Below are 20,651 nucleotides of genomic sequence, written 5' to 3'. Positions count from 1 at the left end.
AGTTGACCGTGAATTTTTCGTCGATGTATGATGTCGGGGGCCTTTACACATGTGCTAATTAAGTTAAATATAACGAAATATATTTGTTCGTCGCGAGTTTTATGATAACAAGGAATTAGTATAAGCGTAGTGTTGTTATTCTAAATTACAATTCCAATGTTTTCATAGTTGTTTATTGATATTTAACATCATATCCGATGGGGTCGGTCCTCCTCGAGTTGCCGGATTATATTGACATGAAGGTCGAATTTAACGCTGTCATCCTCGATTGAGACTGTTTACAAAATTTCATTGTTCGATATATTAGTTTAAAGCAAGATGTGGTGATTCAAATACAAGAAGGAATTGTGCATTGTGAGTATAACTCCTGATGGTGTTTGAAAAACGTATTGGCTAGGTGCCCACTAGCGGATTCGGGTAATGGCAAATAGAACACAAATAACATACATCGTGTCTCCCACGCTAATCGGTGTTTTAATAATTATTTTCCTGGTTTTGTTCCGCTTTAAATACTAAAGCAGTTTAGTTTGAATTCGACCATTCTCGTAAGCTGGTTGTGTTAAATACTAGTTCAAATTGTCGGTGTTTTATTCTCCCATGTTTTGTTATACTATTGACGAGATGTCAATGTGAACTGATAAAAAAGTAGGTTTAAATAGGTCAGCGTATATTTATAACTATTTTCCTTCCTTACTTATAGAATTAGTGTGATTAGTAGATATTAAATTACATCTCAAGCTTACCTTTACCTCGAAAACTAGCACCTGTTAAAATATGTCATTCTCACTTTTACTAAGTTCGTCATCACACTATGTGCAATAATACTTGTTTACGAATTTATAATTTGAATTATGAACTTATAAATACTGATTCTTACTCCAACTTAATAAAGGCTTGTTTAAAAATATTAAACTTTTCCAAAACATGTGGAAATAAGGTCATTCTGTATGTGTGTAAATATTGAATACTGTTTCTGTATTCAAAGGTATATTTTTGCACCATTCTTATTGTTTTACACTGTGCCATTTTATATAATATCACTTTATGATACAATGAAAATAAATTTGTAAATCACACAATCATTCAATATGTCATCTACATTAATTTGTTTTGTAAACATTGGTGTAAAACATTATATTTATAAAATCGAATACTATATATCTCTTATATAACAAATCTTAGTTTGAACTTAATGTATATGGTGTAACTTAATGATATTTAAAAAAAATTAGTGTGAACATGATATCTAGATAATATACATAACTAGAGCTTAGTATGATATAAATAAATATTTTAACCAGAAATTTCAATTCTTAAAAATATTTTGAATGGAGTATGGAGTTTACTAATCTTATTAAATTTAAAAGAACATTATTTGATATTTTCTGTGTGTAACCCAAAACTATCGTTTCTTGTGATGATTTTATAACTAAGTATCTTGTAAAAGTTAGCAATCTTTATTTTTCGCAATATATGTTTATTAATTTCTAAGTACCTTTACTCATCTCTGATTTAACTAATAAACCAGAAATTTATACACGTACAAGTAAAATTTACTATTTTATATACCTAGTTGATATTCCAAAAATGACAATATTTAAGTAGGTACTTACCTATCTTAAAAATATTTTCACATTTAACGGGTTTTGAATAAACTAGGGCCTGTTGGATTGAAAATTGTTCTAAAAATTTAATACTATGGTGACAATATGTATTTAAGTGTACTTTTTATACTTTTCATAATTTTCTGCATAGAACTGGGTATATGTCATTGAATATATAGACATGGTCATAGTAATATATAGACATGCCCTATAGAGTAAAATATTTTTAAAAGTAGTGACACGAAAACGTACCCATAGTTACCGAGTTAGTTTATTTAAACCAGGGCTGCATTTAACAAGCATGGAGGATACTCATTTTTTGGTAAATAAAATAGTTTGAATTTTAATGTTAACAATCAACATTAGTTTTTGGTGGATCTCAATCAGAGTCTTTCCTTAGATTCCTTATAATTTCGACCCATTTATTTCTTTTTACTGGATTTTGGGAACGCAAATCACGTTTATTATATTTGAAAAATGTATTCTTATCAGTGTACCCCTGTGACTAAGCAGAGCTTCCCAATTGCGCCGCCAGGCGTAGTTTGACGTTTTCAAAAATAATATTTATACTTGAATAATTATTGTTTTAAGCTGTAAGAAAGGTTTTTACACGCTTTCATGACACAATCGGGCATTTCAGTTTCGATTCTAAACGTCACGCCTGGCTGGCGATCGAAGAACGACTAAATTCGAGTTCGGGATGACTGAGCGTTTGGGCATGGGTTAAGTGTCATCATTTTTGGGGCTCAGGGCATGTCTATGTGTATTAATATTTCAATGATATATGTTTTTTTTTTAAAACTCAAGTGTGTTTCAGAGTATTTTAATTGTAGTCGGTTTGAGCTGTAGTTACAAAATCCGCTCTTGAGGCTTTTACTATTTTTCTAATCTCAAAAAAGGATTTGTTTTTCGAGCTATTTTGTTTATCTGCAGAGATTGCTTTCTTGGATGAAATGTTAATATTATGAAAATATCACAATAAATGTATGAGTCGGAGGGGGTTGCGCAACTCACCGAATATTTATTTTGGCATTTCAAATCAATGGTGTGGCATTTGTGACTCGCAATTTACTTATTTTGTACATTTTAAAACATTAATTAATTACGCTGTAATAAGTAGACACGTTATTCTTAACAATTTGAAAAAAATATATATGTAGTAAATCACGATATACATGAAAAAATTCATGCGAAATAAAAAATAAATCAATGGCTCATATTTATTTCTGTATTACTCGTAACCAGCTGTCATTTATTTTTAAAAAAAGTACATTGAAATAACTAATTATCTACTTAATTAAAAAAAAAATTTTTTTTAAAGGAATAACCCGCTAAGTCTATATTTAGAGGCTTGTCAGCAGGTGGGAAAGAGGAGATATGGAAGGAGGTAATGAAAATACAACACAACACCCAGACCAATGAGGAAGTTCAGTGTCTTTTTTATTTGTTAGTAGAATATTAAACTAAGCCAAATTTTTATTTTTTTTATTTTTAAATATCGTATTATCAGCGCTATGATTTTTTAAAGTTTTGTATTTCTGAAATAACTCCGTGTGCGACGGCAGAGGTTGTTCTATGACAGTTCTTCCAATTGGTTCGTTTACGGTGACCAAACCGTATATCCTTCAATGCTCTCATATCATTGGATGGTTCATATGAACCAGTGACGTCATTAAAAGTAGTGCGTTTTTATTAAAATATTTATTATGATTTTTTCGTACATTTCTAAGAAATTTTACCGTACAATTTAATGCTCTAATTTTTACCGCGTGCAAGAAAACATTTTTTGTATCCAATTTCCCGTAGGGCTGAAGTTCCTCATTGAGAATAAAATCTTCCTTGAACTTTTTTCTTGCAACTGGCAGGATTCGAACCCGCGACGCCAGTTTCACAGTTGTTCGTCTAATCAACTGCGCCATGGCGCCTGTCATATATTGTATTTACGAATGAAAGAATTTATTTATCTGTAATGTTTTTTCGGTTGCAGTGAAATTATATAATTTTCTCATTATACGTGGCGGCATTATTCTTCGTCGTGTTGTCTAATTACAAACGAAATTCCGTTGCGAAATGAAGGCATGGAAGGCAACTACCCTCGCATTGAAATGCCATCTTTTACGCGCTTGCATTGTGTCTATTTAATTATACGCCACTGCCCTTGTATGTTATCAAAATTCATCCGGCGTGGGTTTTGTGACTCCACAACTTATTTGTTTTTGTTGTGTGATTTTTTTTCTGAAACTTATTCCTTGTTAAGTTGAAACGAATGTCAAGCAGCTAATGAAAGACGAATTGAAATGCCATCTTTTACGCGCTTGCAACGTGTCTAATTAGAAGTCATTGTCGTTATCTGTTTTTTTTTTCAAAATTCATCCAGCGTAGGTTTTGTAAATCCACGACTCATTTGTTTGTACTGTGTATATATTTTTTCTGAAACTGAACCGTGTGGTTTTTTTTTGTTTATTTAATGGACTATTCAAGCCAAAAATGTTTAAAAACAAACTCTCGTCGGAGAGTTCTACTGATTGGTGAGTTGGCTTCGCGGAAACCGGAAATCTATCACAACACTATATCATTGATGGAACTTGTGACCCCGAATCTGGGAACCCCGGGGAACTTGTAACGTCGTTCATAGTATTTCATTTTTATTTATTAAAAAAAATATACTTTTGCGTGGAAGAAAACATTTTTTATATCCAATTTCCCGTAACACTGAACTTCTTCATTAGATCATTTTTTTTATAAAGTATGGAAAATAGAATTTTAAACAGAATCAATATGTATAGGTTAAATTTTTGTTTCTTGCATACCTGTATTTCAAAGTATTTCGTCTTCGAATCATTTGCAAAAAAACTTTTTAGCAGTCTTTTTAGAGTTAATTAGCTTTTCAAAGTACTCGTCTTCAAGTAGTGACGTAGTTGAGCTTGGTTTATGTTACTGTACTTGTGTGTCATGTATATGTATGTATTGGCCTGCGTGGTCAGTGTTTGTCCGCCTGGCCAATGTTTGACCCGTGATTGTGTTGTGTGGTGACAGGTTGTCGGGCCGCAGTCCTCAGCTATGGACTCCTCGGGGCGGCGCCAGAGGACCCAGACCAAAGCCTCCGCGGAAGACCAGGCCCTCGACCAAATTGCTAAAGAGGTGATGTAACCTTGTTCTTGTCTCTGGTGGTGGTCGCCTACACCTAACTATTTACCATAAATACAAATACGAAGCAACCTTTAAAATAAATGATAATTTTCGAAGTAATTTTCGCTACTCAATGTTAGTTATATTGAATTTTACATTAGTATGATGCCCTACTCATTAGTACTAAATAACTCATTAAATGATGTGTTTTTATTTTATTTTGCTACTTTTTCTATTACAATTTTTCCTAATACTCATTTATTTGTTTATAATTAAAAAGTGGAAAATAGCAAAATTCATAAAATACTTGTCATCGTCATTCTCCTTTCCGCACCCAGTGGTGCATAGGGAACTGCATTGTTAAACCAAATGCAGCGTATTACGATCATCTGTTACACGAAAGTAAAGTTATAAGCCCTACGCTTCAAGTGGCCAGTCTAGGAATAATAAAATATTTCAGTTTAAACGACCTCTAAAATCGATCATTCGCGTCCACCCCCTGCCAGGAATTGAACGCAGGACCTCAAGAATTGTAGGCAAACACGACAACCAGTACACAACGACGCGGACTTCACCACTCAATTTCCTTATTTAGGATTTTTACCCGAGAGCAGCCATCGCAAACACTTGGATGTGTTGTGTGACATCCAAAACACTTGTCCAGGGTTCTGATTGTATTTTAAAAAACAGAACCGGATTCATGCACCTAGACACAGAGACAAAATATTCCCATAAACTTTTTTCTTTATACATCGAATATTTTATTACATTTTTAAGTTGATCAGTAGCATTAAAACATTAAAAACTCATATCGGGTCTTGTCAAAGCAGGCACAAATCCAAGGACACCTATTTATTGGTTTATTTTTACAGTTATTTACACAACTTTTTCTTATTTTTAGAAATCATATCATTTAAAATTAATTTTATGATTCATAATAAATTTTTTATTATTATTTATTTTATTTAGTTCTATGATTTACATAGTCTAATATATATTTACAACACAATATTACATCTATACTTATTCTAACATTATTTATCACTATTATGCACTCAATATCCTAATTTATAATATTCACTGTTTCATATGTACATTTTCATTAATTATATTCACTATTTACACTATATACTACCTAATATTTTTCACCTATATACTTTTTACATTTAATTTTAAATATATTAACATTAATTTCATTTTTTATGCTTTCTGGCATTTCCTCAAATAATTGTATTCCCTTGTACATAAGGCAGTTCTGTGACATTGCTTTTGATTTCTTTTCCAGTCTTATATTTTTAGATCCTCTTGTTGCATAGTTATGAAAGAACTCATTATTTTTTAGTTTATTTTAAAAATATCTCGTAACTATTCCTTCAATAATTTTGTTTATTTCATTAGCAACATTGAATTTGATTATTTGATCAATTGTCATGATATCTAGAAGTTGAATCATTTATTTATAAGTAAGTAGTTGCGTTAATTTTCAAATAAGATAATGAAATAAATTAACACTGGCGCTTACAAGGTGTATGAAAGTTATAAAGTAATTTATCTCAAGATAGACGGATTTGGCGTTCCATCCTCTCTGTCTACCCCGGTAGGAAATAGTGTGATAGTAGTAGTAGGTAACAATATTTTAAACGTAAGACTAACTATAATTAAAATGACGCTGTGGTTGGTGTTATAATAAATATGGGTAAGGAAAAGAAAGTTTCTCAAAATTCTAATAATGGGTTCAAACAGTAAAAATAGTATTTTTTCGTAGATTTGTTTAAGTAGATTTGTGATGAAAGTAAATTGTAGGTCTTTCATTATTGTGTTTAGGTATGAAGAATTCTTATAATTTATTTTCAAGATGTGCTGTTGAACGCGAATCGTGAGTCATTTGACTCTTTGAATAAGTTTAAATGGAAATGCTCGTTGACTGACGAATTTATTTACTGTATTATGTTGCACATAAACTATCAGAATACAAAAGATAATCTAGCTGTAAAAATTTATTCATACATTCATATAAAAAACTAAATCATCTTGGTCTTATCGACTATTATTTTGGAAAGGCTTGAAATAAAATAAGTTATCGTAATTTTTGTCGATTACTGGTACAGTAGAACTCCAATCATCCGAACTCCGACTATCCAGATCGCTGATTATCCGAGTCGAATTCCCGAGTGTGATTACATGCAACTTCTCACTATCAAGCGTATGCGCGACTTGGCTGCCCGAAAACAGATGATGACAGTCAAACTGCGTAGTTCAACCGAGATTTACAGCAAGCAATGACTTTCATTTACAGTACGGTACGGTACGTACATACTGTACTAATGTACAGCACTTGTAACTATGCTTAACATGTAAAAGTGTTGCCTTTTTATTTAAATTATTAAAAGCTCTTTTTCATTAAAAATAGTTTTTCTCCCATTTTCGACATACATACAGTAATTAATTAAAATAGACCCTTTTTTCGGAAAAACTCAATTATCCGAATTTTCGATTTTCCGAATGGGGTCCGGTCCCAATTGATTCGGATAATTGGAGTTCAACTGTATCCATTTTATTATTTTGCATGCATACATATACATGTACCTAAATAGATCAGTTTGTATGTTGTCAATAAATATGTTAAATCATGGACTCTTACGCATCCAGAAGCCGCACGAATGTCAGTCAGAATTCACCCGGGATTTTAATAGGGAATTCGTTTCATAGAGCTTCTGCAGATAATATGGACCTATTTTTTGTTCATATCGACAGTTTAGCAGCTATCTGCTTTGTATTCATTATCTTGTCATTCGCAATGTTATTATACCCTGTATTTACAGTCACCATTACGTAATGGGTTAAACACGACCCGCAAAGTAACGCAGACTACAATTGAATCGATCCATGTTACAGTGGCACAAGTCCATAGACTCAAAGTTAGAAAAAATCGATCAAAACTGTCTCTTAATTTTTTTAAAGGAACTTGTCATATTTTAAATTAATAATTTGGTGTAAATAAGTAATACTGATATAAAAGTTTATTAAACATATTATTTTGTTGGTAAGTTTTTTTTATTACATTTTTTTTTAATCCCTTTAAGCGTCTAAATATTTTCCTGATAAAACAATTGAAATCATCAATATGTTTTTTTTTTGGGTGATACTGTGTGTGTTGGATTTGTTCCGACGTTTCGGCTACCATTGCAGGAACCATCTTCAGGGTAAACTGAGTGTAGAATGTTTAAATGCACGGATGTTTAAATTTTCAAAGAATGCCCTCCTGTTTGCTAGGATACAGTTTATGAGTTTGAGGAGATCGTCTTTCTTTTCTTTCGTTATACCCCTTGGTTCTTTTTGTAATGGTATGTTTGCCAATGTTTGCTCAGAGAACTTGTTATCAATCGTCTTATTAAGTTAATTACATAAAGATGTATTGAAAACATCAATTCCCTGAATTCACTCTGGTCGTAATAATTTTTGGCAAATAATTGGGTGCATCCGCGCCTAAATTCAACTATTTTCATATTATGTATATCATAGTTTTGGGGAAATTTTGGTTCATTTCATTTCTAAAAATAAGGACCTCTCTGTGATTAAAACGGTCAGTTGTTAATTTTCGTCGTGAACTTGCAATGACATTGATATAATCTTGAAAATCATACAAATCCACGGATTAATTTATTTTTTGCGATATAGATTAGTGAACACTATCCGCTGACATGTAAGTATGTCCAACTTCCAGGTATTCTATCTTGACAACTTTCGTAGACGTGTAGTAATCGTTAATATATCGCATTAGAGCTGAATATAAAATTTTGTTCTTGTTTTGGGCATTGCAGTTATCTGCATAAAAAATAACTTTTTTGTAATCGCGGCAAAAATTTTTGAGAAAAATAATTAAATTTGTAGCAATGTTATATGCCTTGCGCCCTCTCACCCTCGTGCCACAGAAGGCAGCATTACTTTTCCCGGTTGAGGAAATGTTTCGTTGAACATAATCAGTTTTCTTGAAAAAAATAAGTCTTTAGTGGATAATTTAGGAATAGTTATGACCTTCTCCATGTCTACTGTGCAGACAATATCTTTGCCCTTTCTTGATCGTTGTGCATATGTTCACGGGATATGTCTTTTCGAAATGGGTGCTGTTGAAAACCATCACATGCGGAAAAGTTGCAGTTAGTGCAATTATGTTCGACTGATGGAACGGATTTGTTCAGATGAGCAGTATCATCAGCACGTGGTGGGAGTGGCGGATGGGCAATATTGTGCTCTGTACATTCAGTGCATGCATCTTGTTCAGGAGATGATGTTCCGATATTCATAGACTTAATTACATTATAAAAGTAGGCCCAGCTGAACTTTTTTGTCATTTTTCTGAGTCTTCAATAGGTTGAAGTCCGTAAATATAGTAGAAAATGTGCATCCCGTTGGTAAGTATTCGGAGCGTTTTCATAGCATAGGAGACTAAAAATTGGTGGCCGGAAGCGGCAGCGAGCCGGTCCCTATAACACCCCCCATGATTATCATGGCAAAACGATGCATGTGTTATACGGTATCACAGCAGATTAGCGCAACTTAACTTGCATCAGTTTGCCGTCAGAAAAACAAAACTTTTCTTTAGTTACACTTATACCCGTATGCAGAGACAAACCTTAAGGTGAGGAAAGTACATTCTATTGTCTTTTACCTTCGGGTTATTCTCTGCATTTGAAATTAGAATGTACTTTCCTCACCTTAAGTTTTGTCTCTGCATACGGGTATTAGTTGCCAATTGGCTACAGCCTCACAGGAAGCTTGATAAAAAAATCTTAAATACCATATCATCGATCACAAAAAGTAGAATATTTTGAGCCATTTTAAGCCAGAACGATGCATCTATTGATGCACCGTTTTGCCATCAGACAGGAGATTTGTCAGGATGCCCAAGTTTACACGCTCTTTTGTGTTCGTCAATCCTTTTCTTTGTTGTGCGCCCTGTTTGTCCTATGTACACTTTATCACATCCTTGGAAACTTAGTTCATAAACAGCTTCCGGGATTCTTATATTTTGGGTTCAATAAATGGTTCTTTATTTTTTATGCGTGACAAGTTTGGCGACAACGTTATTTCCAGAAATTGTTCTTCTGATTGGCCTTCACGATCCTGTGATTTGACGCCTTTGGATAAAGTCCATGGTCTATGGAAACAAACCATTGAAGCATTGGAATCCAATATAACACGAACCATTTCGGAAATAACGCCGGATAGTTGGAATGAGTGCCCTGAAATTGGACCGGCAGGATGCGCTACATAACTGCTTGTTGCGGAAGACATTATTCGTCGAATTTAAAAAAAAACAAATGTGTATTTAAATTTAAACTCATTCCTACAAATATATTTTGCTTCTATTTCTTTAGAAGACGCGATTAAACGATCAAAGTGCTCTAGTCACCGGTAAAACCATTGACAGGTTGGTTCTGCATTAAATTATAATAGTGTCATTTATTCAGAATATTTGTTTTATACATATTTTAAAATAAAGCATTTTTGTAAAATTTTGAAGCACCTGAACTGTCGATAAAATATATATTTTAATAACTACGAAGAAGTATACCTTACAATCTAGAAGCACCATCACTGATACCGGCTTCCTTTACAAAATAGTCAATAACAACTTAGATTGCCCGTAACTCCCCGAGAAAATAAAAATTCGTAACCCTCGACGTACAACTCGGCTGCAACAATAGGGAAATATCACATACTACGAATACCGATAAAAATATATGAAATGGATGTAGAATAATTAATTTTATTTTCAAAATCAAAATGGTTATTGTGGAGAAATGTTTTCATACATAAATTTAAGAAAGATTTTTTTTAATACGTCACTAGAAAAACGTGACATGTTGTGACGTCAAGATTCGTGACAATGTTCTAAACAAATTTGAATGGCCAGGAACCAATAAACATGAATCGTGACGTATTAGAAGCGTGGCCAATGGAATGACCGTTTTTGCGGGAATTAAAATTTAAAAATATATTTAATTCTTCGAATATTTTTTTTTTTTTTTGCTTGGCAGTATTTCATATACTTTTATTTCTTTAAAAATATATTTCGTGTAGTGATATTTCCCTATTGTTTTATGTTGTTATATTAAGCACTAATGATAATAAGAATACATCTTTTCCCTGAATCCTTAATTTTTAAAACAGTTTTTTTTTTCTGAAATCGATGTATTATATTTTCTTACTCTAAACAACTTCTAACAAAATGCTAGGCCTTAATTGCAAATAATAATTTTAATTTAATCTAACTATATTTTTAAAAACTTAATATATAATTTATATACTTTCAGATGTTTATTTGTATACATTCTACTATCCTCACCTTCAATTTATTATCTGCATATGAGATTAAGAAAAGTATAATACATTCTAATCTCATGCAGATTATAACTTGAAGGTGAGGGCAGTAGAATATACTTTCCTTACCTTAAGTTTACACGTTTTGTAAAGGTTGTCTGAGTCTTTTGTTTAGTTTTGTCTGGTAGTTTATTGTATAATTTCAGTCCCTGGTTTAGTAGTCTCGACTGTCCTTTCATCTTTTTAGAATGTTGTACATGATATTGTTCTGATATTCTCGCATTGTGTCTATGTTTATTACTTTTTTTTTTCAAGTTTTAGTTCTTCGTCTACAATTACGTCAGTGGCTAATTTATGAATAAAGTTTAAGGATTCTAGTTTGAAGAGTTCAGTTATATTTAATTGTTTAGTTTGTTTAAAGAGTACTTTATTTGCTGTTAGATAAGGAAAGTCATATACTAACTTTAATATTTTATTTGGCGCTTTGTAGTCTGTTTATGTCATTTTGATTTCCTATTTCCCATTGTAGATACATATAACATAATTTAGTTTTTACTTAGGCTTCATACATTAGAATTTTTTCATTTTTGGAACAAAATTTTTGATTTTGAAAAAAGAATCGATACTGTCGCAACTTTACTAATTAAATTATTGATATGAATTGTTCGTGTCATGTTTTGTTTCTGAATACGGGCACCAGAACTAGATTTTTTCTCTCGAAATACTGGCATATATATTTTTTATCTGTAGGTTTGATATACCAAGATGCGAGAATGTGCATAGTCAAAAGTTGGCAACGGCTCCAGGTCACGACCTGTCTACTGTCTAGTCTGGCTCTAGGCGAGGTGAGGCGGGTGCAATAGGAGAATGGGAGAAGCACTCGGCTCAGGGTGCAGACACTGCGGATGTCTGCGCCGGAAAGTTCCATCCCGGGATGAAAATGTTTAGATATAAATTTACTCAGCAATTAATTAAAGCTGTCTCAGAAGAATCTTGGGTGTACGGTGGTTTAACTTGGTGAGGAATTAAGTAATAAGAGAACTTACGCAGCAAACTCAGGTGACAATTGAAGGGCTAAAATCAAAAACAGCATATGCCAAGAGAGTGTAATTTTTCAGGAGGGCGAATAACTTCACAGCACATGACGTGTGTTCTTTCGAAATCAAACAAACTTTAAAGCCTTGTAGTTCATGTCATGAGTTGTTAATGAACAGTATAAACAAATCCATAGAGAATATAATTTATGAACGTTTGACATTATAATCTCAAAATATCAAAACAACTGACAAGTGTTGTTTTTGATATCAGCTCTTCAATTGTCATTAAGCAGAGGTGATGCGGTTGGCTAGGCCATATACTACGGATGCCTCCTGAGAGCCTTAACCACGCTTGCCTATTTTACAAGGCATCAGGTTTTCGACGTCCAGTGCTGACTGTTCGTCGGCAGTTTATGTCAGAACTTCGGGACGAGAACCTCACTTGGGAGGACGCAAAGGAGTTGGCAGCCGATAGAGATGCATGGAGGCTCTTTGTGGATACCATATGCTCTAACTAGGGAGCGGACATGGAATGATGATGATGATTATTCAATTATTGGCAAGCATAGTTTCATAAACGTTTTACTAAACTGACTGTTATTTTCATGTAAAACGAATTATAGGATTTTTTTATTTTTAAGTAAAAAAAAAAATAAAAATGTAAAAAAAAATAACATGAAGTTAAAGCAATTATGTTAAATTCTATTTATATGAATGAATAAGTTCTATGTTTTTTTTGTATTTTAAGATTTTAAATAAATTAATACTGAATCAACCCACGCTCCAGAGATTTCATCAAAAGCGACAAAAATCTTAAAACAGTTTTTTAATAGCCCTGTAAATGTCCGATTTTAAATATTTCACCGTCCCTAGACTGGTACCTGGAACGAAAGACTAATCGCCTCACTTTCAAGTAACATATTATCGGGATACACTGCATTTGGTGTTCCAATGCAGTGCCCTATGCATTACTGGGTGCAGATTGGGGTATGATGAGGAAACGTCTTGACATTCATGAAAGATTCTTCAACTCTGTTGAGATATCTGTCAATCAACTCTAATTCTAAATTCTTTCTTGTTTTTTTTTTTGCTGTACATAGGTTTCTCGGGACACTGTAATTCTGAGTTGGGTACAAAGAATTGAATAATAATAGCGTAAAATAATAAATAAACCTAAGATTTATCTGATGTAATAACTTATATTTACATATAAGTTATTAATTTTAAAAATACTTGATACACTTCCACTTATTTATTTTGACCAATTAGCGCTTTCACCCTCTAATGGGCATCTTCAGACTGGTTTGAAGAGACTGGTTCAGATCATTACAATGGAATTTCATCAAGAATTGTCGATAAATAATTTAAATGAAATAAAATTTATTTATATTTATGTTTTCTTATATATAGGATAGCTATAAGCCTGAATTTTTAATCGGAGCGACTGATGTAGTAGCCAATCTCTACCGTGTGTAGTGGGAAAATAAAAATAAGAATGTAATAAACCATCGGTCGTGTATGATAAAAAATGGCTAGTTCATTTATAACTTTTTGCCAGTCTGCAATATAAAAATGAATAAGTACTTAATTTATTAACGATTTTATAAGCTTCAAAACGGTGATCTCATCAACTTACTGCACATATTACGTAATTTACAGTAATTAAAATCAAAGTCATTTGACCGCATTTACGAATATTGTAAAAGTGTCGAAAAAGCAAGTGATCGGTTTTAAAAAAAAAGCAATTAGTTTGTATCTTTCCGCAGTCAGGCGGTAAACGAAATATAGTTATTTCGTTAAAATAATTAAAATCAATATCGTACGATGTTTTCTATACTTTATAACATTCACTCACACTTCGTACACGGTAATTTGTTTACGGTATATGCAATGCCTGCAAATTAAATTATAAATATGTCACGATATGCAACCGACAAATTATCACGAGTTAAATTCGAAAGTCGCCAGTGCGATAACATCACATTATTCCTCAATTAACACATTTTAATGAGGACTTTTAATTGTGCAGGAAAAAAAACAGACTGAGATGAAACTTTATACATTTTAACATTACTCTTCTGACAACCCTCAACCGCAAGTACCTGAGGGCGCATAGGGCATTGTATTTCTACCCCAATGCCGCATCTCGAGTATTTGTTGCACGAGCGCAAAATGACTAATCGCATTTCAAATACTAGTGAAAGGAAACTAAAATATTATAGTGAAAAAAATAAAATTATCGGTGAACGCGCATTTGCGGTTGCTGGCCCTTAAATGCTCTTCTAGCACAAGTGCGAAAATTTGAGATAAGTGAAGTGAAAGTCAAAAACTTAAAACCCTAAATTATTTTAATAAATCTTTATGATGTAGTAACAAAATTATTTGGTTAACATAAATTTGAATCAAATTCGATACTTAACATAATCAGTTTTTTTAAAGCGCCCTTGGGTTATTATGACGATATAAATATTAATTGAATCGGGGCACGAAAATGGCGCAACCTTTATAAGTTACAAAATAATAATAATGATTTTATTAAGAGCTTATTTTGATTAGATAAAAAAAAACTAGTTTTAACTTTAATACAATAGTTAGCGCGTTGGACTACCGTGCATTAAGACTGGGTTCGATTTCCGGAAAGTTCGATATTAAATAATATTAATTGAAAATGTGTTTTTTTTAAAATTTTATTACGTTCCTGGATTAGCAACTCAAAGGTTCCTGCATTCGGTGCCCCCTTAGAGTAAAAATTCACTAGAGAAGCCCTTTAGCTCTGTTGTAGAACAATGCATAGATCAAAAGCTTTCCAAATTTTTGGTTTGATTTTTAGTTCAACAAACGTGTAACGGACGGTTTCGGTTTGCGTTTGCAATTCTCGACCTGGGTACTTTACGGCGCGTCGTATTGCTGTAAACTGTAGCTAACTTCGTGGTTGATAATCATAGAATGATTTTTGTCCGTAAGGGCGACTATTAGCCACCGGCGTATTATTCTCTTAGGGCGTACCAGTGCAATGCAAATACAATTTTAAGATTCATCACAGGAAAATGTAAAACTCACGTAGATTATTAGATATTCTCTGTTCCCATTATAATAAGTATATAATTCATAGTATTCAATGTTTTATGTTTTCAGTAAAAAAAGACAGTGAATATTCGTATTTGTATTTCTAACTTGGAGTATGCCATACGTACTCGGCAATAATCTTCCTTCAATAATATTAAAGCTGGGAGGTATAATGGATTGGAATCCCAATTTCCGCTGATTCATATTTCGTATTCTAAAAGGTTTTGCCACTTTGCTTTTAAACATTCACATAAAACAGGTACTACCTGTCGTAAAATAAATTAATTTACTAAAAACATAAAAAGACTTACGTCTTTATTTCTGTACATGAATATAATAAGTACGTATACTTATCTACATAGTGTGTTATTAGTTGTTTGACCAAATTGCCTCACTATCTTCTTGTCTAGTACATATATCAATATTTTCAGCGACAGTAAAAGATTTTCCGATTTTAAGAAGTTAATTCGCATTTTTATCCCAAAATAAAAATATTTAAATAAATTTTTCAGTTGGCTTTGTCGATTATATACTGTTAATCATTTATTTTTTTAATGATAAAAATTGGGTCCAGGATCAATGGTAGAATATTAACCGATGTTTGTCGATACAATCACACCGAATATCCCTCGTGAAAATGTAAATATCTCCGAGGTACAGATATTATGGCATTACTACATACTACGTCACCGTTGAAGACCGCATGTTTTATGTTCGTACGTACTAAATATTCCAATTTTATCCTCAAAGTTGTCAAATCTCTTGCTCTCCCTTTGTAATCGAGGGCCAGGAATATATTGCGTCTAGCCTAGTTGCGACTAAGACTCGTTACGTCACGCCGGCGTCTCCTGGCGTCTCCGGTCTCCAGTGCTCGTGCCCCATTCTGCGCCCCCCTCGGCCTACCGCGCGCCTCCCCGTGCTTCCAGCGCCGCGGCGCCTCCTCTCTGCATTTAGCACTCGCATCCAGCGCAGTGTACTCCCTCCAGCGATCGCATCCGGCTGGAAGTGCATTCCTTATAGTATTCGCCGTTCCTAGTAACTGGAACTACCTGCGGTACAGCGCACAGCTCGCGTACTACTGTTGTGTAACATATTGAATAAGATCATTTTGCTAGCGTCACACGAGAATATTCCGAATTCTTCGCACGTGATCATGTGTGAAATAGTAGGAGTATAAAGCTATTTTTCGATTCAGTTTTTTTCCACGCGTTGCTTCTTCTACAATTACAGCAGATTTTCCCGTCGAATTTAGTAATCGTTGATTAAAAAAAATAAAAAAATCGGGAAGTCCAGGTAGCTCGGTCAACAAATAACAATACATACTACGTAAAACGTGTTTCGTTTTTCTTTTCAATATCAGTCCTATGTGAAAAAATAACAGTTAGGAATTACATCGATCTAACAAGAATGTTCTCAGTTAGTGCTTCGCGTGAAATCAAATTATTCGATACTTGAATTGGAAAAAAATACGAATTAATAATTTATTGAAATGGTGAAAATGGCGTTGGCTATGATAGTGGGGGTGGCTCCCCAATTTCTGATGGGTCCGCGCTGGTTTCCTGCGGCACCTTCCCTCTCCGACTGCCTGGAGGGTGCTTCTCACCCGCACATTCTCGTCCCCATCGACCGGAAGACGATGCTTCTCAAGAAAACCTCATCCCTTGCGGTAAGATTGTCACATAGACGGATAACACATAAAGCTGATAGCGGTAATAATATTATGTGTATATTATTTTATAATAGCTGAGTTCGCTATCGCGGTTTGAAACTGCGGTGTTTTGTAAACACGCGGCTCCTTACTTTCTCCATATGATGAATCGTGTAATAAATTATGTTTATTTTATGTATAAATTTAATTAGTACAACAGTTATCAGATTCATCCAATCTCCTAAGTACATAGTTCTTCATTTTCACGAGACTTTGACCAGAATAGTTATGTCTTATTAAAGTCGTAAAGATCTTTTACATATTTGAAAGCCAACATATTCATTTAAATTTTAGGATTCCCTGTTTTCCATTTATTTGCAGCCATGTGAAATTCTTCCCGTTTTAACTTTGACTGATCTCCCGATATCCGCATCGCGCATGGGATGATAGTACCACGCCAGTACGTGACATAATCCGAGCTTGGTTTAATGACATCGGCTTTAGATAAAACCAGGAAATGGCCGCTAGCCGTGAAGTTGCATCCAATAATAGATGCAGCGCGGCCACCGCACATCGAACAGTATCGGGGGCTGCGGTTGTGACTGCGACCACGCGACCACGTGACCAACTGCTCCAGAGTACCCCCATTTAATGATATCCTGTATTTTTTCAGCTGTCAGTAGAACGCTCCATAATATTTTATTTTCCTGCCAAAATAGATCGTACACGGGCGTGATTAAATCTATGTATCGACAAATAAAATATCTTTTTTTCCTGTGCAGGATTTGAACTTTTTGATTTGTTATTAATCTATAACTATATATTGAGATGAATTTCGCGGTTATCTTTTTATAGTCCCTGGACTAGATCTAAAGCGTAAGTCTGACATATTGTTTTCATGTATCAAACGATCGAAATACGCTGTATCCGAAGGATCAATGTAGAATGCATTATGAATATATCAAATTATATTATTGATGATAATTACTTATCTATAATATATTCCTTTAATAAAAAATATGCTAGGACAAATTACATGTAAGTTCCTACAATGTAAAAACGTCCGAGTCAATGAACAAATATTTATACGTTATTAAATATTTGTATATAACCACTTACCGACTTTTCTATGTCTACCGGTTTCGAGACGTACCCGTCTCTTCGTCAGGACACCAATTAAACCAACATGCAAAACCCACTATACACCTTCACTATGTTTATACACTTAGGTATGTTATAAACTAATCATTAAAATGCGCTTTAAATTGGATACAATAATCGATAAAATCTCCATAACGTTGTATTTTATTTATTTATTTATTAGTGTGTACACGGAAAAAAAGCCTTTTATAAGTATAAACATAAACATAAATACATTTAACTTAACAGTGTTCTATTACAAAATTATGAAAAAATATAATAACAATATATCTACACATACTCGTATTACACGTTCGTTTATTGTTTTATACATTATTCTATATAATAACTTTGAGATTTTAATACTTGACATACTTAGGTAAAAAAATAATTTACAAAATTATAATAATAAAAATTAAATAACGCAGTATATTCGATATAGCATGAATCATAAATCATTGATTTGATGGGATATTGAACAAATGGGAATATATATCTTCTTCTAACACGATCTAAACAATAATAGGCTAGGTCAATAAGCTGCCCTATCTTCGGATGTTTAAATTTTAAGTCTTTGGAAAATCAAGTGAGTAAGATCTGGATTTACAAGATACGTGTAACACAAATTATCTCATCCGCGATCGAATTAATGGGTTTAAAAATAGCTTCATCCATACTACCGCAGTAAAAAACCCTGGAAGTTATGAAAGCCAAATCTGTTAGAGATTGATGCGTGATGACGTGTCGCGGGGGTATACTAAGACGTTTCGTTCGATGGGGAAGGTGGCAGAGAAGGTATTGAAGTATTCACAAAAACATGTGGTAAACATTTTTGTGTTATTATGCCGCACTCTTTACTTCGGGAAACCACCTGGAAATCGTCCCCACGAAGTTTTTAAAACTGTTGAAAGGCAGTTGAGACTTTAGAGAGAGCAGCATTCAGAACAATTTGTGATTAAAATACATACATATATTTTTAATTCTTATTTACTTTGATACTGCAATAAATTTTGGCATTCGATTTCATTGTAGGCATTAGAACTTTGTACACATATTATTGTTTTTTTTATATTTTTATAATATTGCGCAGATTGATTTATTTTAATTAGGTATAGTAAAAGCTTACGAGTTCAATTAAAGATGTGTTTTTTTAAGTGAAAAGATTTAGGTACAAAAATCTCATTATTCATGAATGTCTAGTCTATGGTGACTATTCACAAACTTTAATAAGGAATAATGAAATGCATACATATATTATACCTATTGTATCCATCGTTTTGTTTCGTGAGCAAATGCTAGTATATTCGCGAAACCCACGTGCCAAAACTGCTAAAGGTGTATGGCAGGTTGTGTTGTTTATCAACAAGCAGTTTGAATGTTTCCCGGTGTCTGAAGATCTTACTCCAACGTGGATTTAATTTCACTTAACACTTTTTCCAATAAGTAACTCGAGAATCCAAAAGGTATTATTTTTAACCCCCGATAACTACCCGGTTTGTAGAACACTCCTTCAATTTGTAAGCGTGACAGTATTCTACTCTTCAATATTATTTATTGCGGTTCATCCGCTCACGTGTGAATGGGGAACAGATGGCTGAAGGCGCGTGTCACATACTCCGGAAGTCTTTGTCACTCCACAACGGTATGAGTGATGTATAAAGCAAAAAGTGTCACAAAATAATTGGTAAAATTGGGGTGAGGGCATCCCGACGCCTTTTACGCGCCGTGACGCCGACGTCGCGTCCTCTGAACGTTCATGTTTGGTGAGCATAGCAACGTCGATCGAAAACTTATTTTATATTTGAATTTCTCTGCTTAACCGCAAAAGTAAAAGTCTGTCATATTAATATTTCTTTCACTTTTATGTCCCCAATTACATAGGAAAAAGATAATTTAAAATTATATACTTTTTACGTTTTGGTTGAAATGGGTAAAGTAGGTTGCATAAAAAAAATGATAAAATACCCCGTTTTATTTATTCTGTTATATTTTATTTATGTATTTGTTTATTCATACAAATACATACGAGTATATATTACAAAAAATAATAACGGATCCCCAACTCCAAGAGCCTTGTGTTGAGTTGGGATGCAACATAATAGAAAGTGAAAGCATGCACATTATTTAACAATAGCAAAATTGAAAATTATTACAAAAACATATATTTCAATAAACATCCAGACAACACTCTTAATAGTATATAAAGCTATGCAATATCTTGCCGCAGTCTCCTGCAAATAAAGAACAATGACGGACAGTCGGACGTAGGTATATAAAGTTGGATTACATACACCGCAAGACAAAAAAAATTACGAGTTTACCTGCTACCGCGCCCCTTGACTTTACTGAACCCTTTTTCTAAGAAATCCTTTATCGATACCTCTTTCTTTTGTTTAATAAATTAAGGACACTATGTGTCACCTTTCTACAATATTTACATTTTAAAATGTCTCAACAGTCTTGTTTTACCCGCGTTTGAGTGAACATAACACAACAATCATGGAAAGTGCAAAGCAAATGTCGATTGCGATAAAATCCAAAATAATCACATTGTCGCAAGAAAACATATCTAATTGTGAAATATCTCGTCGAGTTGGGTATTCAGAAGGTGCAGTGAGGTTTTTATTTTAAAAAATCCAAGAAACTGGATCCATAGAACGGAAAAAAGGAAGCGGACGGGGGCGCGTGACATCTGCCCGAGAT

General features: G+C 33.4%; 1 protein-coding gene across 11 annotated transcripts in view; it reads left to right on the top strand.

Annotated features, from left to right (window-relative positions):
- Window positions 1-20,651, top strand: part of LOC148278038 (leucine-rich repeat flightless-interacting protein 2) — a 51,999-nt gene continuing 31,348 nt past the window's right edge. For 3 of the 11 annotated variants that reach the window (XR_015823310.1, XM_088232001.1, XM_088232003.1), the window contains exons 1-2: window positions 1-354; window positions 4,641-4,745. Coding sequence is in view for 6 of the 11 variants with exons in the window: in XM_088232001.1 (XP_088088127.1) it covers window positions 4,665-4,745 (81 nt within the window). In the remaining 5 variants the exon portion in view is untranslated. Of the gene's footprint in view, window positions 646-4,640; window positions 4,746-15,935; window positions 16,827-20,651 lie in introns of those variants that run through there. The other 8 variants (XR_015823311.1, XM_088232002.1, XM_088232005.1 and 5 more) reach the window with 4 other exon arrangements.

This window comes from Micrasema longulum, unplaced genomic scaffold, assembly GCF_059751315.1.
Source record: "Micrasema longulum isolate JH-2025_06_02 unplaced genomic scaffold, ASM5975131v1 h1tg000937l, whole genome shotgun sequence".
NCBI lineage: Eukaryota > Metazoa > Arthropoda > Insecta > Trichoptera > Brachycentridae > Micrasema > Micrasema longulum.
Note: the sequence above shows the minus strand (reverse complement) of the source record. Positions and strands in the feature narration are given on the sequence as shown.